The sequence below is a fragment of the Equus caballus genome, chromosome 3 (assembly GCF_041296265.1).
Source record: "Equus caballus isolate H_3958 breed thoroughbred chromosome 3, TB-T2T, whole genome shotgun sequence".
Lineage (NCBI taxonomy): Eukaryota > Metazoa > Chordata > Mammalia > Perissodactyla > Equidae > Equus > Equus caballus.
In genome coordinates this window covers 84,638,478-84,664,352 of record NC_091686.1, presented here as the reverse complement: position 1 = coordinate 84,664,352, position 25,875 = coordinate 84,638,478, and the positions used below count along the sequence as shown (strand labels likewise).

General features: G+C 43.3%; 1 protein-coding gene across 12 annotated transcripts in view; it reads right to left on the bottom strand.

Annotated features, from left to right (window-relative positions):
- Positions 1–25,875, bottom strand: part of LNX1 (ligand of numb-protein X 1) — a 178,438-nt gene that overhangs the window by 35,985 nt on the left and 116,578 nt on the right. For all 12 annotated transcript variants that reach the window (XM_014738637.3, XM_070263824.1, XM_001493566.5 and 9 more), the window contains 2 exons: positions 1,339–1,580; positions 674–826 (listed from right to left, as the gene is read on the bottom strand). In XM_014738637.3, coding sequence (XP_014594123.1) covers positions 674–826; positions 1,339–1,580 — 395 coding nt within the window. The remainder of the gene's footprint in view (positions 1–673; positions 827–1,338; positions 1,581–25,875) is intronic.

The window sequence follows — 25,875 nt, the reverse complement described above, 5'->3', positions numbered from 1 at the left end:
GTTCAATTTTTATTACTTTTCTTTTTCTTAGCTATTATTATTATTGCTCTAAAGTTCTAATATAAAGTGAAAAGAAAGGAATGGGAGGATATTTCCTCAGCTCCATTTAGATTGGGGAAAACACACAGGATCAAAGATCCAATAATTTCCTTTGCATGGATTCTAGAGCCACATTACCTGGATTCAACACTTAGCAAGGTAATTTGGGGTAAGCTAAGTAACCCCCATGTGCCTCAGTTTCCTCATCTGCGAAACAGGGATAATAATAGTAGCTACTTCATGGGGTTGTTGTGAGGATCAGATGAGTTAACGCATGAAAAACATTCAGACCCACACATCATACACACTCGTAATAAGAATACTCACACACTATTTCCTATGTGCCAGGCACAGTTCTAAATGCTTTTCACTTAACTACAATTATCCTTCTTTAAACGCATTAAGCTAGCACCTGAAGGTAAGGCTTCTAAAACCGCTTCTCTCAATCTACGTAAAAAGAGAATAGTTTTGCCTTTGGTTACTTATGCGAGAAGTAGGCTAATCAAGATAAAAAATATTTTATGCCCTTGGGAAGAGAGGTGTTATCAAAAGTGAGTGGTGGTCATGTGCTCATCACCCCTGAAGTCATTCTGGAAGCCCAGCCACATCCAGCCTTGCAGGGGAGTTCGTTTACCTTCAGGGGCAGTGGTGTTTTCAGAATTTTCTCTGCCCTGGTCAGCTTGGTTGGCAACTGCACTTCCACTCTTCGTCCTTCGAAGGACGCTCAAAGCTCGATTTATTTTTTTAAAAGATCTGCTTCTGATAGTGGATCGCTCAAAGGGCCGTGCTGAGGAGAAAAGAGAAGGGACAGTAGCTGTGCGATCATAGAAATCCTCTTTCATGTACACTTCTGGTGAGATATAGACTACAACACGAGCAGTGATTACTTCTAGGTGCTAGGATGCTAGAATTTGCTTATCTGTATTTTCTCAATTTTCTACAATGAAATATGTATGGCTTATTTAAAAATCTGCTTTTCTTTTTTTTTCTGGGCTGCACTGAATATAATAGCACTTTTCTTGAGCAGCACGGATGGGAAGGTACTGACACTGCGGGAGTGATGAATCATGAGGTCTAACTTCAACCCCTTTCACCAAGTCAGATTACACGCATTTTTAATGATCTGAGGTACTCATGGTTTCCTTTCACTTTGGAGAATTGGGTATTGGGTTGCTGCCAAAACTGCCAGAACAATTTCCCCTTAAAAAAACATTTCTAGAACTTTCCACGATGAATATTCCACAGAGGGCAATCCTAAGGCAAGGAGCCCATTCCCGGACAACCACCCATTTGACTCACTCCTAGTTCGGTTGCTCCGGCCAGAGTCCAATGGGCTGTTTGCTGGCTGACCATCCTCTGCTGTGGACACGTAGGCAGGGTTGTCTAGGCCAGGCTCATCCGTCATTAAGGCGATGGTGGCAGCTGCAGAAATCTCTGGGGAGAGTGCTGTTGCTGTGAGGCTCGCACAGCCATCTGGACAGCCATCTTGAGAACGCCTCTTCCTGTCTTTGGTCAGCCCATAGTGGGAGGCGCCTTTACAGCTGTAACAAAACCAGCAGGAGGTCACAAAAGCCTTCAGCTTTGCTCATTGTTCAACCAGGCCTCTTCAAGTACACAGGCTTGCCACGCTTGAACTGGATTTGCTCACCTCTATGTCCCCCTCCCTTTTCACATGTAGATACTCAATATATACCCACCAACCAAATAAATTAGTGATCTGAGAAAACAATTTTTAAAAGATGCTTATTACGTTCTCTTAACACATTCTCTACAATGGCCCCTAGAATGCAAATTTATGAAAGTTGCCACGGTATCTACAAGACTAGGGCTTGACGCTGGTAGTCTTTAACTAGTTGGACTTGATAATTCCTTCTTGCTGGTGTTTATTTTGACCACAAAAGCCCTTAGCCACACTCTCAGTTCTTTCCTTTGGGTTAAGTTCCCAAAGCACTGAATATAAATACAAAGCTCCTCCCAGATTCCATATTTAACTGTCCATGGAAACAGAATCACCATCACCACAAAGCCACAGGAGTTGACTTAGCATTGCTACTCTTTAGAGGCAGGCTTGCTGGCTTCCGTTCTCTACCACTGGGCTGGTTTCAGAGTGGCCAGGACTAGGGTTTGGGGGCTCCTGTGGACTGAAAAATTTTATCCATTGTAGCATCTTCTAACATTGGGGGAGTAAAACAAGATTCATGGTCTTAAACAAAACAAAAAACCCAAAACCCAGTAACTGTCTGTATCTATTCATCATCTGTGTTAAAGAACAAACCCAAGGGCCAGGAGACCAAGGTTCGAGCTCATCTAGGTCCATATTTTGCTATGAATGCACTTCCATGTGCCATTGGGCAAGACGTTTCAGCTCTTCAGTAGGGTTTTAGTTAGAAAAATTTAACTCTCTCATTGCACCGTGGTGAGGAAGTGGCTGCAGATAGCCATACCAGCTTCCACAGTCATCGTGAAGGCAGCTATCATATGGGTGAGCCCCTTTAAGAAGCGGCCATTTGCATATAATGCATGTGCTATTATAACTTATTTTTATCCATTCATTACAGAAAACCTTACATGGTTGAGCTATTTTAAAGACCCTTTTGAGAGCCTATTTGGAGTGATGCTTTATGTTCTTGAAAATAAATGGAATCAAATGGCAGCCTGCAGTTGATGGGCACACACAGTTTGTATAGCCTGTAGAACCACAGAGCTGGAGATAGCAAAGCTATTGTCCAGATCAGGATCCTTGCTCTGAAATTCACCTAGCTGTGTGATCTGGGACAATTTTGCTAACCTGGTTCAACTTCCTAATCTGCCCATACATCTTGGGTTGCTGTGAGGCCTGGCTGACATTAAGTCTTGTCAAGAGTTTAGTACCTTGCCAGATACATATTAAGTTCTCAATAGATTGCAGCTACTTCCATAACTAATCCATTCTAAGATGCTCATTTTTCACACACTGACATCTCCAAGATTGGGATGCATGGGTGACTCATGGGGTTATACAGCTTCTGTTGCCAAGCTGCAGTCATGATGCAGATGCCATATTGTCTGAGCAGGGCAAACATGGTCACAGGTGTCCATCTTGTCACTTCCATTGATTTGTGTCCACTCTTGGTTCTACGCCATTGAGTTTAATTGCCATTAAGTGTCTTAAAAAAGATTATATTATGATTTCGTGTTGACATGAAAAGTTACTGTACACATAAGAAAGTCTCGAAAACAGAGCAGTCGTGTGTAAATTTCATATCGATGAAGCAAATCTCGTTAGAATGAGAATGGTAATTCCATATTTTCTTGCAAAGAGACAAGCAAATGCTTTATTTGCTTGGAAAGAAAGACACCCTCAAGGAGATGATAAGTGGTACATTTTGTGAGATCATTCAAAAGGATTGGCCTATTTTATGCCAAACAACACAACTAGAGGGCAGGAGAGGTCACTAAACTTATCTGAATGGATTTCAAAGCCACAAGAGTCTGATGTGACCAATCCAGGCATCACAGGGATATCTTTAAAGGTGTTTTGGGATAATTTAACAAGTGGCAGTTTTTAAAATTCTTTTCTTGTTGGTGCATAAAATATGATGTTTATTATAATCAACAGCATCTTAGATATGATGAAATGTGGTTTTAATATCAGTAGAAAAGGACTTTGATTATACAGCCCTACATCTTATGGAAGCTGAAACAGGCCTCCAGCTTCTCATGCTGGTCTTTCCCTCACTGAAAGAGTTCAAGCTCCCTGCCTGAATTGGTGAGGTTTTACTGTTCTGATTAGCTGCTTTGGCTTGGAATTGCTCTGCTTAAAAATAGCAAAATGGTTGATATGGGAAACTGAAAAATTGGAAGAAACACTGTGTGATGGAAAAAATAAAAGCCAGGGTGCATTTGAGCAGCTCCAAAGTCATAAATACACGAGTGGAACACTTCCATGCAAGCCAGCAATATTTTGTTAGCAATGCATGGGAAGGAAGTTCCTAGACTATTTGTTTGGACTGGAAACAGTCTTTCTTTTCTTGGGGCAGCATTGCCCTTGACTATGTACCCTGCCAGAGCAGGAAATGAATTTTCCAATTGGACAAATGGCTGGCAAAGACACAAGCCATGACTTTCTAGGGGCACATATAGCATACCCCAGTGGGAAAAGGTGGCATCTTATTCTGCTGCCACATCCGTGAAGAGGGTTGAGGTATTTAAAAATATCTGAATCCCAAGACTAGACCATTAAGAAACCATTGCTGTTTCAAATCCTTGGGGTTCCAAAGACACATTTGAGTCCAGGAAAGGAAAATCTTATAAAATGAGTAAGCAGCCTTCCCTTTGGCCTCACATCATAGCTATCCTTACAACAGCTGGGGAGGGTACAGAATCTAGATTTACATGTTCAGACTCATGAGCCTTGTGTAAAAAAGGTTCTGCTACAGAGACCCATACTTGTGTAATGTTGCTTGCTCTAGCTTCCTGGCTTAGCTTGAACTGAGGCACAGAGTGATCTATGAAGGTAGCAGCTTGTACTTACTAATTATCTCTTTTGTGGTGACTAATGCTGGGGCCTCTTGATTTACAAGCAGAAAAGAGAAGAGGAGAAGGGAAGAGCTGATTAGCATTGGCCAGTACAGGAACATACGGTGAACCCTGGGTTGTGTTCAAAGCAAGCAGGATTTATTCTTTTAGTTATCCTGAGCACTAAGTACTCTCAGGTGGTGATAGGCGATGGCCATGAACTTGAAGGATGAGCACAAGGAACATGGAAAACCACTTTCCAACCAAACCATGCACTTTGGATATGTTGTCTGTTCAACAAAGCAACTTTGAAAATCAGGTTTTTTTGTAATAATGGAGTTGGGATTCTGAGCTCCCATATCAAAGTTTGCAGAGGCAAATTATTCTTAATATAAGAAAGCTGACACAGGGTGTGCCATGGACTTTTTGTCTTTTTTACAAAGAGGGGATGGAGCAAGAAAAGAAAATGAAACCCTTTCTTGCAAAAATTCCTGAGTCCGTGAGTTCACTACTACAAACGGGAGTTGAGCTGAAGCAGGAGGGACCCTGGGCATAATTCACAGAGGCTCTGACGGGGTGTCCTCGGCTGAGTTCAGCCAACCAGGAACCACAAGCCGGTTTGCAGGGGAGGACTCCCTTCTGATGGTGAACTTACTCACTTATGATAGAAGAATAAAAGTCCACAGGAAAGCGAACCACAATACCCTCACCGTAACAGTCTGGCTAACGACACAACCCCCCTTTGATCTAACTCCCCTCACAATCTTTCTCTCTCAGTTCACTTCTGAACTAGGTAAACGTAGAGTCTGCTCCTCACACTGAGGTCATTAATTGCCCAGTCTGATCCTACTTTAAACCACAGCTTGCAGACTCATGTGCTAGTCAGGTGAGGAAATGAGGGAGGGCAGGCCAGTGGGGATCGTGGTGAGCAGCCCTGTACCGTTTGAAGGATGCAGCAGCTTCTACAGACCTTTGCTGATCATTGTCTCAAGAAGACCAGCCCAGGAGCAGTTTGGCAAGAAGAAGAAATAAAAGGCATTCAAATGGGAAAGGAGGAAGTAAACTGTCACTATCTGCAGATGACATGATATTAGACATAGAAAACCCTAAAGACTCCACCAAAAAACTGTTACAACTAACCAAGGAATTCATTAAAGTTGCAGGATACAAAATTAACACACAAAAGTCTGTTGTGTTTCTATGTTAGCTCAGGACGAATCTTCCTCAGGAAAAAAAAAATAAGTTGCGTTTCTATACACAAACAGCAAACTATCAAAAAGAGAAATTAAGAAAACAACCCCATTTACAATTGTATCAAAAAGAATAAAGTAACTAGGAATAAATGTAACCAAGGAAGTGAAAGACCTGTACACCAAAACCTATAAGACATTGATTAAAGAAATTAAAGAAGACACAAATAAATGGAAAGATATTCCAAGCTTATAGATTAGAAGAATATTGTTAAAATGTTCATACCACCCAAAGCAATCTACAGATTCAATGCAATCCCAATCAAAATTCTAATGGCATTTTTCACAGAATAGAGCAAACAATCCTAAAATTTGTATGGAACTACAACAGACTCTGAATAGCTAAAAGCAATCTTGAGAAAGAAGAAAGCTGGAGGCATCACATTCCCCGATTTCAAACTATATTGCGAAGTCATAGCAATCAAAACAGCATGGTATTGGCATAAAAAAACAGACACATAGATCAATGGAACAGGATAGAGAGCCTGAAGTGAACCCATGGATATACAGTCAATTAATTTATGACAAAGGAGTCAAGAATATACAATGGGGAAAGGACAGTCTCTTCAATAAATAGTGTCAGGAAAACTGGACAGCCACATGCAAAAGAATGAAACTGAACGACTATCTTTCGCCATACACAAAAATTAACTCAAAATGGATTAAAGACTTGAACATAAGACCTGAAACCGTAGACTCCTAGAAGAAAGCATTGGTGGTAAGCTCCTTGACATTGGTCTTGGTGATAATTTTTTTGGATCTGACCCAAAAGTAAAGGTAACAAAAGCAAAAATAAACAAGACTCCATCAAACTAAAAAGGTTTGGCACAGCAAAGGAAACCATCAACAAATGAAAATGCAACCTACTGAATGGAAGAAAATATTTGCAAATCACATATGTGATGAGGGGTTAATATTCAAAATACATAAAGAACTCATTCACCTTAATAGCAAAAAACCAAACAATCAGATTAAAAAACGGGCAATCTGAACAGACATTCTTCTAAAGAAGACATACAGATGGCCAACAGGTGCATGAAAGGATACTCAATATCACTAATCATCAGGGAAATACAAATCAAAACCACACAATGAGATACCACCTCACACATGTTAGAATGGCCGTTATCAAAAAGACAAGAAGTGTTGGCAAGGATGAGGGAAAAAAAATCCCCTGTGCATTGTTGATGGGAATGCAAATTGGTGCAGCCACTCTGGAAAACAGCATGGAGATTCCTCAAAAAAATTAAAAATAGAACTAACATATGATCCAGTAATTTCACTTCTGGGTATCCATCTGAAGACAAGATACATGCAACTCCCTGTTCACTACAGCATTATTCACAATAGCCAAGATATGGAAACAAGCTAAGTTTCCACTGATGGATGAATAGACAAAGAAAATGTGGTATATACACAATGGAATATTATTCAGCCATAGAAAAGAAGGAAGTCTTACCATTTGGGATGATATAGATGGACCTTGAGGGCCTTATGCTAAGTGAAATAAATGAGACAGAGAAAGGCAAAAACCATTTGATCTCACTTATATGTGAAATCTAAAAAGAGAAAACAACAACAACAAAAAAACAAGCTCATAGAAACAGAGAACAGATGCGTGGTTGCCAGAGGCAAGGATGAGGGTGGGAGAAACGGGTGAAGGGGCTCAAAAGATGCAAACTTTCAGTTATAAATATGACCTGGGGAGGTAATGCACAGAATGGTGACTATAGTTAATAACACGGTATTGCATATTTGAAAGTTACTAAGAAAGCAAATCTTAAAAAGTTCTCATCCCTAAAATAAAAATTTGTAACTATGTATGCTGATGATGTTGACTAGACTTATTATGGTGATAATTTCTTGATATATGCAAATATCAAATCATTATGTTGTACACCTGAAATGAATAATATTATATGTCAATTCTACCTAAAAAAAAAAAAAAGACGAGCAACCCATTGTTGCTCGAGTGAGCAATTTGAAAGCTGAAATCCAGTTTTTAAAGTGAAACCTCTTGATTTTTAAAAGTTGGCAACAAATTCAAAATTTTTAAAACCATTGTGTGGGCCAAACAAAACATATCTGTAGGCCAGATCTATCTTAAGGGATGACAAATTCCAGCCTCTGGGAATAAAAAAAACTGCTCATGTGGGTAGGTTAGACCCATTTCTCTTTTCAGTCCTCCAGGAAGCAACGCTCCCCTCCTTTTTCTCTTGCCCCAAGCTCCTTCCCTTGTGTGCAGGTGTGCATGTGTGTAAGCTCTGCACTTGTGTGTAGGTGTGTATGTGTGCATGCATAGGAGGGATGGCCCCAGAAAGGGCTTCTCTTTCATTATTTGCCCAAGCCCCATTCTGATCCCAGTTGGAGAATGAGACTGAATTCTCAACTGTTTGTCTTTCACCCATGGGAGAGCTAATCACTTGCTCAAAGCTATTATATAATGGGAAAGGGAGCCATTCAACCCTAATGGACATGTTCATTCTTTCAGGCAAAGAGAATCAAGATGAGGGGGCTCTGGAGGGAAGTGAGTTTCCCTGCCAACAGCTGGGTCTTAGGTTTCAGCTGCTCCACTGAACAGGATGAGTGACTCTCAAACTTTGCTCAAAGTGGGCACCCAGGGCCAGGCTGGGAGACTGCTGCAGGAGAGGAGACAGTCGCTGTGAGATAGCGACAGACTCTCCTTTGTGTCCTTGGTCAAGGCAACTGGGAGACAGGCTACTGGGAGCCTCAGGAACCGGCAGTGCTCTGGCTCAGAGACAGTCTTTGTCAGGGTGCTGGTGACCCTGCAGACTGAGGGTGGGCTTTGGTCAAGTGTGCTTGGCTCTCAACTCTATCTCCAGACCCACCACCCTGGTCCTCCTGACACCATACCACACACCTTAGCCCGTCTCCCTGCTCCCAGTCTTCCTCCACATTTCCCCATCAAATCTATGCTAACCACATCAACACAATTTCTTGTTACCCAAAAGCTTCCCATGCAAATATTTCCCACTGCTTACAGGATCGAGTCCCAACTCCTCATGCCGACATTCCAGGCCTTCCCTGAGCCATATCAATCATGGCCTCACTATAGGGTCTGGTACCCCAGAAGGGGGTTGGGAAGAAGCCAGCTAATGTCTATTGATCTGTTATGTGCTGTGTGTTATGCTTAACATACAAGGTCTTCTTTAAGCCTCCCAACGGTCCTGTCCTGTAATGTTAGTTGAACCACCTCCACTGCAAAGATGAGGCTATGGAAGCTGGAAGGAAAGAAAGCCATGCCCAAGTACACAGAGCAGAGCTGGGATTTGAATCCAGGCTGTGGGGTTCCATGCTTTCTCTCCTCCCACGGCCTGGCCTCCAGCCCAGACCTTCCCCTGCTCTCTAGACTCATCTATCAAACTGCTTACTCCACGTCTTCACTTACAAGTCTAATAGGCATCTCAACTTAACATATCCAAATGCCCTAAGCTTCCCTACCAAACCAGCTCTTCCCACATCTTCCCTTTTATTAAAAAGCACCTTACATCCTTCCTGTTGTTCAGGCCAAAAACCTCAGAGTCATCCCTGATTCTTTTCTTTCTCTCAACACTCCAAATACAATCAAGCAAGATCTAACCCGAATCCAACCACTTCTCTTCACTTTCACTGCCACCACCCAGGTCCACGCCACCATCTTCAACACCAGGATTATTGCAACGGCCCCCTGAGACGCGTTCCTGCTTCTACGCCTGCTCCTCTTTCCCACCTATTCTCAACAGAGCAGCCAAAGGACCATTTAAAAATGGTTCTGCATCTTACTAAAATAGAAGGTCTTTTTCGTTTTTTCCTTTTTTGAATAAACTTTTTAAATTTTATTTTTAAATTATTTTATTGAGGTCATCTGGGCTAACAAGTTTGTGTGAACTGCAGGTATATATCACCATATTTCAGTTTCCGTATAGACTGTATCATGTTAGTCCTTGCAATGGCCTGCAAACCCTGTGTTCTCTGTCCCCTGTTACTTCTGCCCTCGCCTCCATCCTTCACTCATTCAGCCCCCTGCTGGTCCTCAAACTGCCCTGCGTGTTCCTGCTTCAGGGGCTTTCGTTCCACGGTTGTCCCGTCTGGAACACGCTATCCCCAGCTGCCCTCCTGGTCTGCTCCCTCCTCTCGTTCAGGTCTCTGATTAAAATCTATCTTCCCTGACCACCCTATTTCAAACGGCAGCTGCTTTTCTGGCACCTCTATCCGTACCTCCTCTTCCCTTTATTTTTCTCTATGGAACGCAAGCTCCAAAGGAGTCGGGGGGGGGGGGGGGGGGGGCGGCGGCGCTAGTCTAGTTCCATAATTAAGCCACTAGAACCCAACTTTGAAAACTGTATCCCTGTAGGATCAAGATGGTGTCCTCATATTGGTGCTGGGGGAAGGGTTGGCTCACGGATTCGCACGTCACTCCAGGCCAACGGTCAAGGCACAGCAACTCTGCCTCGGCTGACGGGGTAGCTCTGGGCACGTCTTGCTCCACAGGGCTATACGGGACTGGAGGAAAGGGGTAAAGTCTTGCGTACCTGGGGACCTTTCCGAGGGTCCGCACGCCATCTGCATTTCCTAGGGCAGGCACTCAGCGAATGTGTGTCGAATTGAACTGCACTGAGCAGCAGTCACCCTTCTGTTTTCTGTTTATTGAAATTACCAACCTGGGAGATGACAGATTCACCCTCATGGCCCTGATGACACATAGTTCTCCCTTTTCCCTCAGCAAGCCATCATTTTCCTTTTCATTTCCCTACACTCCAACTCAAGATGAGAAAAATGAGAGGAAAGAGGGAAAGGAAGACTGTTTTCAATTTCTCTTTCTTTTTTCCCACATACTTCTCTAATAACTTTAATGGGATTTTATTTGGTCTGGGTCTTAAATCTATTATGCATATAGTAGGACTAAGAGTAACAATTATCATATACCTTCTTTTGATGGATTATGCTGGGACAGTGGGGTGAGTGATTTTGAAATACATTTTTTTTTCATTCAATGAACACTTATGGAGGGCCTCCTGAGAAAGATGGCACAGTGCAGTCAAAAAAGCTCAGGCTTTCAAGTTTAAAACATCTAGGTGTGAATCGTAGGTCTGAGACTTTGGAAAAGTTTCCTAATTCCTCTGGGTCTCATTTCCCAGATGTAAAATGGGCACAAGAATGTTATTTACTGTGAGATTTAAAGACTCATGCAGAGTGCCTAACAGTAGCAGCAACCCAATAAGCAGTAATTAGCACAATTTTTATATCAGGCATAATGTGAGACACTGTGGATGCAAAGAAAAATACTACACAGTGGATGCATTTGAAAAGACTGACATGAAAACAGAAAAACCACCACGCCACATTATCAGAGAGAGATGGAGGTATGAACCAAGTGTTGGGAGAGCTCAGAGGAAGGGGCCACTCACTCTGCCTGGGGTAATCAGGGAAGGCTTCTCAGAAGAGGTGACATCTGAGCTGAGTCTAGGAAAATGAGTGACATTGGTCTAGCAGACTAGGTATGAATGCCACATTCAAAAGTCCCAAGGATGCAAGTGCAGGGCAGGAGCCAGGAATGTTGGATTCAGTGAAGACTTTGTCCCAGGTAGCATGGATAGGGAAAGAACAGAGCTGAAATGAGACCAAAGAGGAGGAGAAATGCTGGAGGTGGTGCTGGGGATAAAACCTGGGACATTTGGCCATTAGTTCATTTTCCAATTTCTGGGGTTCAGCAGAGCTAAGCCATGCTGACAGGGGCAGAAGATAAGTGGGCACTGAGAAGTCTGATGCCAACACAGGGGAAGGAGGAGGGAGCAGGAAGATGAAGTTGACAGTGGAAGGCCCAAAGTCACCTCCTCACAGAGACTCTGTCTAAAGTGGACATCAGTCTAAAGGCGACCACCTTCTACGCTGCCAGTCACCCGCTTTTACTTCCTAGCACTTACACAAAATAAGTTTCCAAAGATGTTTTTGCTTCCCTTTAAATGACTGTCTCCCCTGATAGAATATAGCTTCCATGAGAGCAAAGTCCTGCTTGTCTTGCTCAACGCTGAATCCCCAACACTGTGCACACAGAGCTCGCGGACACGGAGTCCACCACGTGTGGCAGAGCAGCCTGAGAGATCCTGGGAGCAGCTAGTTTTTCTCTCTCCTTTTAGCAGATGCTTTCTGTTGAGGCTTTAATTGTTCTGGCCCAGATATGTTTTCATCACTGCAGGCGACTTTGATTCTTTTTTTGGAAGAAGGCAGGCCATACATTTCAAATACGGGATAACTAATACTTCAAGACCCTCTTAACGCAAGGCACTAGAAAGCTTTGTGTTTAAGATAAAAATAAATGCATCAGTCATCATCTTCCAAAACAGTCCCATTTGAGCTCACTGAGCCCACCCTGGAGCAGGACCCGCCCTTGCTAATTAAGTCCTGATCATGTTACTTGGAAAAGATGCAAGGGACAGCAATGCAACTTCTATTCATACGATTTCTCCGGTTTGCAGGCAGCCTGGTCCTGAGCACAGGACCCATTTCAGGAACTTTCTGAGTTCAGATGGGGTAATTATTTTCTACATTTCACTCGCTATACCTGCAGCTTCGTAAGTCTCTCTTTGGTCTAAGAACCTTCGGGAAAGTCATTCTTCCTTGTTTGGATCACTTTTTCTCCCCCTCTGAGTTAAAATCCATGTTCCCTGGGATCGAATTACATGGCCACTCACGTAGCTACCAGAAACCATACGTGAAAAAAGTCATTAGCACTTTTGTGTAGTCATGGGTGAAGTAAACATCAGTTAATAAGTAAAAGAGGTCACCAGGTGGGCAAGCCCACCTCTGGGAGTCAGCTTAGACCTTGAGCATGAACTCCAGCCTGAGAGGCCCTCACCCTGGAGAACCCATGGGCGTCTTACATCAGCACCAGCCACACACTCCTTCATCTCATTAGCCCCTTTCTTCTGCCTCCAAACCGCTGGGGAAAATGTCCCTAGCAATTCCAACCGCTCCTGCCTCACGTGATAATGAATACCAGGAAGAGGAAATCAAAAACAAATTGGCAAGCGAGGTGAAAACGCAGGCCAAGCTTTGGGCAGTCAGAACCCCAGTCCCTTGACTTGGGCAGGATGAGGTGGGGAGAGTTGCTCTTAAGATAGAATCAGCTCAGGAAATCATCCGATGACAACCTAAGCAATCACGCTTGACTCAGTTTACCCCAGATGCTGACAGGTTCTTATGGGACAGATCGCCTGGTGCTGTGCAGGCGTGAGAAACAGCTGGTCCGTCTCTGCACAGTCTCAGTTCTTATTTTGGGGGCAGGCAGGGAAGCAGTAGACATTCTTTTACCTAATGTTAATGGCTCTCCTTTTCTGTCTACGTTTTCTGTTAGTTTACAGAGTTGGGTCTGTAAGACAGTCTGTGGCTACCTCTTTTTACCCTTCAAATTTCAACTGACAAGTAAATAATATAGTAACTTATCATTGCAGCCAACATTTACAGTATGCTTACTGTGGTCCAGCCACTATTCCATGTGCTTTAAACGTATTAACCCATTCAGTCCTCGCATCAGCCCAATGACGAAGATCCCCGTCACCATTTACTAATGAGAAATTAAGGCACAGAGAGATTAAGTAACTTGCCCAAGGAGACACAGCTGGTAAGTGGAGGGGCTGAGATTTGAACCCAAGGCAGACGGCCTTTTAACTGAGGTGTGCATCTTAGGACTAAGATGCCACACACCCTGGTGGCTGATGATTCAGAGGTGAATGCAACGTAGGAGGCAGGGAAAAAGAGATTATTAGAAGCAGGTTATTTATAACCTTATACCCCTTACTACAGATCTTGTTCACTGCCAGCTCCTGCGTGGCTGCGCTGAGGCATGTGTACTGCAAGGGCTGGCAAGGGCAGCCTGTTCTAATCGAGCTGGCTTCTTCAGGCCTGCAGTTGACAAGCATGAGCCGTGAGCTTCGTGCTGCCTGTGCCTCCACTCCCGCCCTGTCCACAGGGCCACCTGTGAGTGGAGCACACTCGAAGGCTCGGGGGTGGGAGGAGGCAACTGCAGGGGTCCCCACATGCCCTCAGGCTTGGTCTCCCTGCCACTCTTCTTCTCCAAAAATAACCTAATTATCTCAAGAATAGGTGTGGCCCAAGCATCCTACGAGGCAGAAGGTTAAAAGGATCCTGTCTGGGTAGGTGGGCACCTGCAGATGATTTACTTATCCCTCCTCTAGAGGGAGCCCCTCGGCCCAGGCATTCAGATATGTATTCAAATGCACAGTACAAATACAGAGCATTCGTGGAGGAAAACAGGATTTGTCGGGAGAAAAGCAGCAGACCTATCAATCCCATGCTGGCTAGGAGTTCACCTTGTTCTTACCTGAGCTGTCATTGTTCTGTGCCTGGTCTTTATCACCGGCATGGTGGCGGGGCTTAGCCTGTCAAACACTGCCCCAGCTAGTGGGACATTTTACAGATGGGGAAAATGAGGCTCAGACAGGTTAAGTCATTTATCCAAGGTGACACAGCATGAAAACAAAGGAGCTGAAAGTCAAATATACCTCTGTCTGAGATTTTGTTGATTTAAACCCTGTACATAACTGTCGAGCTATCCTATAATAATATTAATAACTAGCGCACGTAGTCCTTAACATGGGTCAGGCCATTCTCGGCACTTTACCTCATATTCATTTAATCCTCACAACTACCTAACGAGGTGGATGGATTCGTATCCCCATTTTGCAGATGTGGAAACTTCAAAGAAAGGTTCGCTTGTCCAAGGTCACAGGCAGTATCCAGGGTGACCAGCTGTCCCAGTTTGCTCAGGACTGACTGGGGTCTTGGGACACGGGATTTTCGGTTTTAAAACTGGGTCAGTCCCAGGCAAACCAGGCCGAGCTGGTCACCCTCTAAGTGGCAGGGACAGAGTTTAAAGTCATAGTCGCAACTCCAAATAAGCTGCTCTCCGCCATGGTACTCTATTGCATCTTGTTCTTTTCATACGTTTTGCCCAAAGATTTAAGAGAAACAGAAGCGAGCTGGGTGGGGGTTTTTGTGGTTTCAGGTGCCTCCCAGTGTATGTGCTCACATGCTGCCCCCTTGGAGGGCATCCATGGGGCCACCCAAAAATGCTGCTTCAGCACAGCCCCTCGCAGCTGTCCCTGCACACCCAAACTGTATGACATTCCAGGACTTCCCAGCAACTCAAAGAATCGACTCCACTGTTTAGTGAGGAAGAGCCCAGCAGAGAGCCAGGAGTGCCTGATAAATGCCAGTGCTGCTCCCCGGGGCGACACCTAAGAATTCCAAAGCCAGAACCAGATGTGGGGTTGACAGTGGTTCATGAGGGATGGCTGAGGGCTCGGGCACAGTCCACACGCCAGGTCAATTCTTCACGGAGACGTCAGAACAGTTTACCCATTCTGTGAGTCTCCAGCATCTATGGGGTAATGGAGCTGTTTTCTGGACAATTTGGGGGAGGAAGAACAGACAATTCCCATGCCACAGATGATTTGAGTTTTCCGTCAACTGTCCGTGGATTGGGGGGGGTGTGTGGTGGCAGTGGGGAGGTCACCTTCTTCTTGGCTAACATTTGGTCCTTGCAATTCTTGGCTCCATTCAGAATTATCTTTACTTTTAAAACACTTAGAAATGACCAAAGTCTAGCTTCTCATTTTCGGGAAGCCGGGCTATGGATGGACCGTGCTGTCTATTTCAGGATGGACTGGGAAATACTTTGAGGGTAACTGGGAAAGGGTGGATTTCACGATGGTCAGTGTTTCTAAACATTGGAGCTGACCGCCCACTGAGGTTTTCTGACCAGCTCTGAAAGCGGCCTAGTTTTCCAGCCACTTGGGATGAGTCTCTTTGCAGTGCCTTGAGTTTTTGTGAAGTCTGCCCAACCCCAGGGGCTGTCCAGAGGTGACAGCTTGGCACGGAGATGTGAGTGGGAGAAGGTGGTATGACATTTGAGTGGAAATCATTCCCAGACCACATTTAAAGTATTTCCTTTGTTCCTCAAAGTGCATTCCATTGCAGCTCTTAGGATAACTGAAACGCCTGAGTTTCCCCGAGCCCTTTCTGGGCTCCTGGAGGCACTACTCGACGTTCAGATTTTGGAAAAGTGTGTTCTTTCGCACTCTGTTTGAGCACATGTCATGTGAAGATATTTGGCTCTTTTGTGTCCAATCTTTTTGCATGAAACAAAAATCCCATTTTTCCATCCCGTTTCTATTTGCTAAATGAGCTTCCTCTTCCTTTTCAATATATTGAAAAGAAATAACCTTACTTCTTCCATGAATCATACTTCATTTCCCCAAAATTGTGTTAGGCAAATAGGGGAGGAAGCAGATGCTCCTATTTGCAGGAAACGCTGACTCTATTATTTACTCGTTGGGTAATTGAAAACCTCTTTTTTCTTCCTCTCTCCTGCCAGGCTGACTTTTGGCTATTGCCCTGCTCGATTTCTTGGGTTTGGCCCAGTCGCTGCTCTAGACAAGGCTTCTGTAGTTGAGGACATCTACAGACCGTCTCTCCTCACATCAAACACTCGCCTGCACCACAGGTTTCGTCCAAGCTGGCCTCTCCCTGGAGTGGCCGCTACTCAAACAAACCTGACTCATTTTATCTGAGGCCTGCCTCAAATCCCACTTTCTCCACTGAAGCTTCAGAGTAATCTCCTTATCTCAGAGCTCATTCATTTATTCCACAAATGTTTGAGTGTCTCACCAAATGTAAGGCACAAGGCTACCAAAGGTAAGACATAAGACGAGGTGCCCTCTAGCAGTTAGCAGTCTAGCATAGAAATCAGACAGGCAGACAAATGAGCACAGTATGAACTAAACTTGCTTAACCCCAGGACTCGGTGTTTTTATTACATATTGACACGAAGGGCTGACGGACATGAGTTGTGTCTCTTAGACTGGATCTCAAGCTCCCTGAGACCATGTCTTTTGTATCCTCCACCATGCGTACATGATTGAGGACATGATGGATAGTCATGAAATCCTTCTTAGTTCTATCAGAAAAAATCAATATAGTCCCTTTTTTAAATTTCGAAAGCAACAGGGGTTCAGGGAAGAAATTTTTGAAAATATATTTAAAAAAAGAAAAGAAAACCCATAACTCTAGCCCCAGAGAAAACTCTGCTAATCCAGCATTGTTTATTCTTCCAAACTTTTTCAACGTATAGAAACACATATATGTACATGTTTATGTTTTTGTGCATAAGTGTGAAATGCACATTTTTAAAGCTTTTGAGATATATTACTAAATAACTCTACTATTAGTGTATCAGCACACTTATTCTCCTATCCAGTGGTTCTTTTTTTTTTTTTGAGGAAGATTAGCCCTAAGCTAACTGCTGCCAATCCTCTTCTTTTTAAAAAAAATTTTTTTTTTTTATTTTTCCTTTTGTCTCCCAAAGCCCCCTCGGGTACATAGTTGTGTATTTTCAGTTGTGGGTCCTTCTAGTTGTGGCATGTGGGATGCCGCCTCAGCATGGCTTGATGAGTGGTGCCATGTCCACGCCCAGGATTCCAACTGGTGAAGTCCCGGCCACCGAAGCGGAATGTGCGAACTTAACTGCTGCACCACCGGGCCGGCCCCTGCAGTGGTTCTTAATCGTGGCTGAACAAGAGAATCACCTAGGAATATTTTTAAAATCCAGCTTATCAGGTACTTCAGACCAATTAAATCAGAACATCTGGGGTGGGCCTACTCAACATCGGTGTTTTTGTAAAGTTCCCCAGGTGATCCCAATGTGTAGGTAGGGTTGAGAACCACCACCCCAATCCTTTCCATCTCACTGATTATTTGAATTGATTGAGGTACACAATCTGCTTAGAACTGACTGCCCAACAACCAATCATTGCTGTGTGAATTCCTGAAAGCCTTCACTTCATTGCTGATGTCTGAGTGACCAGGTGTGCTTGCTTCCAGGGTACTATTGAGTTATCCCCCTCATTCGTCCCTGAAGGCTGTGCTGGGAACCATCTGTGGATAAAGTCGCGGGTAGCGCGACCTAGTTGTGCTGGTCCCTCGGGGAAAGAGGTGGGATACGGTTTCTTTCTCTGTTACAGAATCATTTGGACTTGGAAAAGTGGAGAATTAAGGTTCACTGTCATCTCCTCCACTGGAGAGTGTCCACTTACCCTGATCTTCCACACTGTGCGTGTGTGTGTGTTATAATGTGCTGCACACATCAGTGTTCCATCTAAAATGCTAGGTGTTGAAGTCTTACACTTTTACTTGCATGATATAGTTAAGATATAGGCAGGTAAACAATCCATCAAGGGATGGGCAACGTGATCACAAAATACTCCCCAAACTTATATATAGCTCAAGGGGTAAGCTGAAAGGCCACTTCCAACACAGTGATGGATGCCTGTGGCTTACAATTAGCCACATTAAAGTTTTTGCCATAATCTTAAATGGCTAAAGTCTTTAAATAGAACCTATTGGATTCTCTTTCAGCTCTAACTATAAACCTAAAGTAATAAATCCCTACTGGGAGCTGAGTGCTTGATATATATGGTGGGCTCTCAATGAACACTTGCTGAATGATGATGCAGGAACATTTCAATAGTTAGATTCTTGATTCCAACTACCTATGTGAAAAGGTCACCCTACTTCTGGTTCAATACCCTCACAGAAGAATTGAAATAATTTTACCACCACCCCCTACTTTTTCATCATCCCATTTATTTCCCACACACACTTCTCTCTGTCTCTCTCTCACAAACACACACACACACATCATACACACTAAGGTTATAAAATCCTCGAGGTGGGTAAATATCTTAATGTACTTCTTACCCACCATGTGTTATTATTATTTTTGAGGAAGATTAGCCCTGAGCTAACTACTACCAATCCTCCTCTTTTCGCTGAGGAAGACTGCCCCTGAGCTAACATCCATGCCCGTCTTCCTCTACTTTATATGTGGGACGCCTACCACAGCATGGCTTGGCCACGTCTGCACCCGGGATCCAAACCGGCGAACCCCAGGTCGCCAAAGCAGAACATGCGCACTTAACTGCTGCGCCACCGGGCCGGCCCCCTACCATGTGTTCTTAATGAATGATTTTCAATAAACAGAGTTTAGGGTTTGCACACGTGTTAAAGGGTCTGGCTTGACTGTCGATACTTCAACACTTCAGTGTTTAGTTTTGACTCCTGTTACCTTGACTGAATCCTAAGCGTGGCCCTAGTTCCTACTTTCTGTCACTTGTAGGCTCTGAGGTTGACTTTTAGGTTTCAATCCATTTGATTCTTTTCCCTTCTACTTCTCCAGGAATCTAACAACCCCTAGGGAAGAGACAGCAAAGAAGGGGAATAGAAAAAAACATAAGTCAAGCCTGAACTTTGGCCACTTGCCAACCATCCAATTTATCACTCAACCTGTCCATGACTCAAATCTATCACCAGAGAACTGCACTGAAATCAATCAGGTTAAGCATTTTAATCTGTCCAGTTGTGCCACAGGGAGTAAACAGAATCCTCGGATTTATTAGCACAACACGGACTTCCAAGTTGTTCAAATCAAGCTTTTACCCCCCTGCCAACAATGGAACTAGGAGATTGGGAAGTGAAGCTGCAGGGTATTTGGGGCTGGCAGTCTTTGGATCTAAACTTCTAGATGTTTTAAATTTTTATTAAAATGTTAGGCATTTCATCTATTATGAGTTGTTTATCATAAGATAAATACAGATGAATAATTGCACAGACCTCCAGCTAGATTAAAGAACAGGACCCTCTAGAAATCTTCCAAGGAAACACTAACTTCGGCATGAGTTTCTGTTCCTGACAAAGAATAAGTAAAGGATTGTTATTGAGAAAGAGTGTTGTATTTTGAACTTTGAAGATTACTAGCTCAAGCTGCATGAATTTCCAAATACAAATAGCCACATCTCACATGAAATCAGAGGTCTACGAGAAGGGAACCATGGATTTCTTGCTTCATAAGTGAACTTGGAAGTTTAGTTTTGGCCTCTTCAAATGAGGACAGACCCAGACACACTGCAGAAATCACTCTGGATTAGGGTAGTCTCAGACACTTGAAAAATTAGCAGCTCTCTTTACTTTGCCAATTGTCCTAATACTCTCTGAAGGCTCCTCTCACACTGTTCCCCGTCCTCCTGCTTGCCTCTCAGTGAGCAAGGACTTGGTTAATTATAGTAGAGGATTTCCTTAATTATGATACTGAGAACTGATTTTCAGAAGACAGCTTTTTCTATTAACTTAATTGTAATCTGGCTGCTCAGCCTATTCTTAAATTGACCATCAATTGGATTACATAAAACTGACATCTCAGATAAGGGTCTTTGTTCCCCCAGAAAATCAGGACTAATCATTGGCTCACTAATGTCTGCTCTCTTAATGTTAATAGTATTGATGTGTTCGGGAAGATACGGTTCGATAAGAAACAGTCCAACGGTTTAAACCAAAGCAGTTTCCCGGCCCCCCCCCCCCCCCGCCCCCGTTTTAAAATTGCAGTCAAAAAGGCTTTCACTGAAGCTTGCTAGTGCTGTGGTCATTGCGTCATAGAAATTGTGGTGATTTGAAGAGCTAGTGATGGAGAGTGGAGGTTTCCTGTCCCGGGAACAATCAAAGAGCCAGGTTTGGAGGTGGCAGAGGAAGTGACACTCAGGGAACATTTTTGAGCCCTGTACTACCCTTTTCATACATGCTATCTTTCCCATTTAGTAGTCATCCCCCAATCCGGGGACAAATGTGGTGGTGTTCTCCATTTTATAGGTAAGGAAACAGATCCAGAAATGCTAGGTCACACAAGAAGGCCAAGCTGATTTTCCTAGAAGTCATTCAATTCTAATACAACCAATAAATGGCAGATGAAGAAATGACAAATGGGTCAGTATAACTTCAAGACACTATCTTTCTACCAGTAAATGTTACCTCCTGGATTAATCCAATTCCTGGAAAGTTCATTGCATTTCAGAGACTTCAAGTAAGGTTTAAGGGAAGCAAACGCAGCTGGGCAGTTTGGGTCCTGCAGAAGGTGCCCAGCTGAGGGCTTGAGGGCGTCGACACCATGCTTTGCAAGCCAAGTGCCAGTAGAGGACGCATCTGCCGAGAGGAAGGGGTCCTTTCTTTGCAAAAAAGCCTCTGTCCACTTGCCAAGGGGGTGCTTTCTTCTAATTTACACATGATCTGAAGGAGGTCCCATGTGGAGGGAATCTTAGAGTGTACAGGTGGGAAATTGTGCTTAATTTGGAAGACGCTAGAAAGCTCTCATGTGTTACACAAACAGTCTACATTTTATAGCCCTTTGCAGCCACAGGGCCTTCACACCCTCACTCTTCTCTTCCAATCTCATTTAGAACTCCCAAAGCCACTCAGTGTGGGTGCTTCTCCCTTGTTACAGATTTAAAATAAACTAATTGAAAAGCTCTGCCACTTGCCTAAAGTCACACAGCTGGTATACCAAGAGGATTCAAATGTCAGTCTTTCCCACCTCCTTACTTTTCTTTTGGCAGGTCTGTGCCCTCAGTCTAACCTAGTTTGTCTAGCTAACCACACACAAAGATGCTTGGCTTCCTGTCTGTAATTCCAGCTCTATTTTGACCTCAGCAAAGCTCAAAAATATTTCTGCTCCCCAGTCAACAAATTTCACTGGCCATCACCATCATGCGGAGAGAACGGTCAGTCAGACTGGAGAATGGAAATAGCGCAAGTGTTCAAAACTTCCTAAAGGTAGACTAAGTCATGAAAGGTTCTTGGATCAAAAACATGGCAGGCAATACTATTATCCTGTGGCTGAAACAGCTCCTCCTTTCAGGGAGAGTACTTTGAAGGCCAGGAAAGGGATGTGTCTGGGGAAAGCACTGGCAAGCTGGGCTGATGGTGAAAATAATGAAGTGCTTTGTTAGCTCAGTCACATTTTTAGGAAATACCACCTGATCAGGGCTAGCATGTACCCTGTCATTTAATAAAATGGGCAAAGGGGTAATTTGCAAATTGGACTTTGCAAATTGCCAATATCTACCTAGTTATTGTTTAATCAAAATAATCGCTTGGTTATTGGCACTCAAGTTTTCAAAATAAAGGCCATTGTTTAGAAGCTGTCTAAAGGAAAAGCATTATAGCATATTTTGGAACTTCTTCGAATAGAAAAAATTTAATAAAGATTCCAGGATAATTTGAGTCACATTCAACAAGAAACCTCTTCTAATTAATGGTGATATGAACAAACACAAAAACCCAATCACTGGACACATTCCTGAGCGTCCATCCCCATGTTTATATCAGAAATTCAATTTGGGGGATTTATAAATGTTGATGTAAATGGTGAGTACTGGGTACTATGTAAGTGAGACACAGCAGCAACTTCTGAACTATTTCCATAATCCTGAATTCTTGTGTCTGAATTACCGGCTGATCAATCAAGTGGGGAAATCAACAAGTTCAACTTCATATTAGAATGACAACTTTTGGAAGAGATCTTAAAGCCCAGTGAAAACTGTTGGCCAGGCAGCTGGTAAAGATAAAGCCAGAACTAATCCACAGCCTTTCACAGTTACCGCGATGAGATGCTCCACCCTCCACCCCCACCAGCCTGCCCTCCTCTGGACAAGAATTGTCACCATCTCAGTGCCTGTCCATCTGCTCTAGTCTGTGCTCACAGTGCCCTTTCCCCTTCTTTGCCCAACAAAAACCCTACTCCACCTTCAAGACCCACCTTCAAGGTCATCTCTTAAAAGCCTTTCTTAAGCCTCAGGGTAGAATTCTCTTTTCTTTTGAACCTTTGTAACCTCTAGTTATCAGTTGTGAACTGTCAGTCTCTCCAGTTAAATTATGAGCATCTTAATGGTAGAGTGTCTTAAAATTATATCTCCAGCATCTGGCTCCAGAGAAGGCTCACAGTATTTGTAAAATGAATTAAAATACAGAGCAAATTCTTCGTAAGGTATACACATCATTCTAAAGTAATAGAAAATGAAACCTAAATGAGGGGCAGGGAATGCAGGCATTAGAGACCAAGTACCTGCTGGGTCACATAAGGTTTCAGACTCTATCCCCAGGCCACCCCCAAAAATAAACAACAAAAACAAAAAATCAACCCAAATTTGTGTTTATAAACATTAGTTGCAACTGAAATATGTCACTGGGAATTTAAAAATTCAACTCTATATTCTCAGCACCAAGGTCAACTTCATTTTATCTTTATAATTTGAGATAGAATCTCAGTGAATGGATATTGTTTTATTTCTACATGTTTAATGAACCAGCTAATTATCAGATTCACCATACAAATAAGCTATTTTTCTAAGTCAAGGGTTATTTAATTATCCATTGTAACTAACTTTTTTTGGTAGCAATTTATTCACTTAAATGTGTTTTCCCAACTTGGTTTGGTCCTCACTATCTGATGGCTTCAAGGTCCTTTTAAGAAGGGGTCTGCATGAATTCCCCACATCCAGAATCAATTTCCACAGGTCTGGTGCTGGCTCTATTATCATAAGGGTCCTTAGCCCCAGGGCATTCCTTGGCTCCATCTTATAGGCATGCTCTAGTCCCATTTCAAACACCTCATTCAGCACAGGAAATGCTTTGACTCCTCTGCACATTTCCTTTGTCTTTACATTCTTCAGCACCATCCCCTTCACTCAGCCAGGCCTGAGTTCTGGGTCCTCACTGGATCAGTGGTAATGCCCATGCCCACAGATTCATTGTAGAGAGTGCAACAAGGAGTTTCAACAGGGAAAGGCGGCACTCCAGGGCTGTCAGCTACTGGACTGTGAAGACAAAGACCTTGGGAAAGCTCCCCACCGCCGACAGTATCTTCCCCAATAACCAAGGGAGGAAACAGAGGGATTCTAGTCCCACTACGTGGGCAAAATGCCACCAGCAATTAGGTGACATTATGGTCTAATATAGTTTACTTTTTCCTTTCATTCATTCATTTGCCCAAGAAATAATAATTTTGAGTCTACTGTGTGCCAGGTCCTGGGAACAAAGTTTTATAAATAAAGTTTCTAAGTTTATCTAAACTTAGTACCCATGTTCAATTGTCTTTCCCATCTGTCTCCTAAAACTTACAACACAAAAGTTGTTGCCTACCCCATCATGGTTATGTCTGCTCAGCATGTCAATCACTCACTCACACGGGCTCACTCCAAAATATTTAACAAGCAAGTACAGTTTACACAGCAACCAGTGAAAACAGGTAATTGGCCAATGTGAAGCACACCTGGACTAAAGGGACTGGCTGCCTCTACCTACCCCGGCACCATCTCCTGAGGAGGAGGGAAGGGTGAAGCGAATGATCTAACCTAGCCAATCAGGACATCCATAGCCAAAGGGATCAATTCCAAGATGGACATGTGACCCACATCACATCAGAGTTGGGACTATGCATGACTGGTTCGTGGGAAGAGGCTGCCTGTGTAAGAAGCAATCACAGAGGAAAACAGAGCTGTGAGATGGTGAGAGACAGACAGACAGACAGACACATATTGATGGAAGCCCAAGATCCAGTGATGCCTGGTAATTTCAGTTCATGAGTTGCTCTGTTTTTGCTGGTTTATTGACATCTGCAGCTAAAGAGTCCTGAGCAATACACACACGCGCACAGGAAAACACAGGTAAACACAACACAATAGGTTTTGGTTGGGAGGGGAGTGTGGAAATAAGAAAACTTAAAATACCAAAACCTGGACAGGAGTCAGCGCCACTGGAGCTGGATTGAGAAACCCACAGCTACCTTGCCTCCAGCACTGACTCGTGAAACAGAACAGCATCTAAAGAATGTGCCCAGGGGGCAGGGGGATACTTCTTCCATGCCTCTGTCTGCTCCCTTGTCCAGAGACTAGGAGCAGTTATTCCAGCTGAAAGATAGAGTAATGTAGGTGGTGACTTTCAAAGCAAACAAGTTGCTGTTGTCATGTTCACTTATTTCTATATCCGTATAGAGATTACAACTCCCAGGAAACAAGAGAACAAAGGTCTAGGGAGAAGGGATGACAGGCACACTGTGTCCTGGGAGGGACAGTCCACCCAGTAAGACGTGAAGCTCTGGGCAGGGCAGATGCAAGGAGACCCTGGAGGCAGGACAAGCATGGCATTTAACAGGTCCATCTCCATCATGGGCTCCCAGAGTGAGAGAGCACCGGGAGGTGGTGGCTGTCCAAGCTACAACCATAGCATGGCAGAGCCTTGCTGGAGAGACCTCATTATGCAGTGGGGATGGTGCTGGGCCTAACTTGCTTGGCATCGGTAATTTAGAGAAAGAATCTGCCTGGTTGTTAAGTGCATGGCGACCAGCAGCAAGGGAAATGGACACACACCATCCAGGGCGAACAGACTCTGAGAAATCTTCCCTCAGTCGGGGATGGGTAAGAGAAAGAAGTTAATACAGGGCCTGTGAAAAATGCTGCAAAGACTAGAAGAAAATGTAGTGAATGTTTTTCAGACCTCAATGTGGAGAAGAACTTTCTATACTACAAAGAAATGGAAGGGGTAAAGTTTGATATGTTTAATCAAGTAAAAATTAAACACCTCTCCATCAAAAAATGTTCCAAGCTGATTACAATTATGTAAAAATGTTTGCCTTCATACACAAACCCAGAAAACAACAATAGTTGTATTAGAGCAATGTGCTTATAGATAACATTTGTGTTATCTTCCAAATGATATTTATGATTATCTTTAAATGTTTAAAAACATATGAAAAGAGTAAGTAAAATCAAAGACTAGTGGAACAATTGCAACAGATGTAATCAAAGAATTACTCTTTAATGTATAAAAAGTACATTAAAATCACCAAAAAAAACACCAAAAATGGCTAAGAAATATTGAAGAAACGTACGCAGCAAATGAAACATACGAAAGGATTGTTCAACTTCACTTGTAATTAAAGAGGTGCAACATTATAATTAAAGAAACAGTGAGCATTTTCATATATCAAATTGGCATTGATGATATCTGGTGCTGGAGAAAGTGTTTAAAATGAAGCACCTTGATAAAAGCTGATAGTAGGAGTGTAAATTTTTTAGAAAGCATTTTTGGCATATGTATCAAATATTTGAAAAGTTTCCTTCTACTCTGAGTAAGCAATTCTACTTCTAAGACTTGAACCTAAAAAAATTAGAGATTTATATTAAAGGAT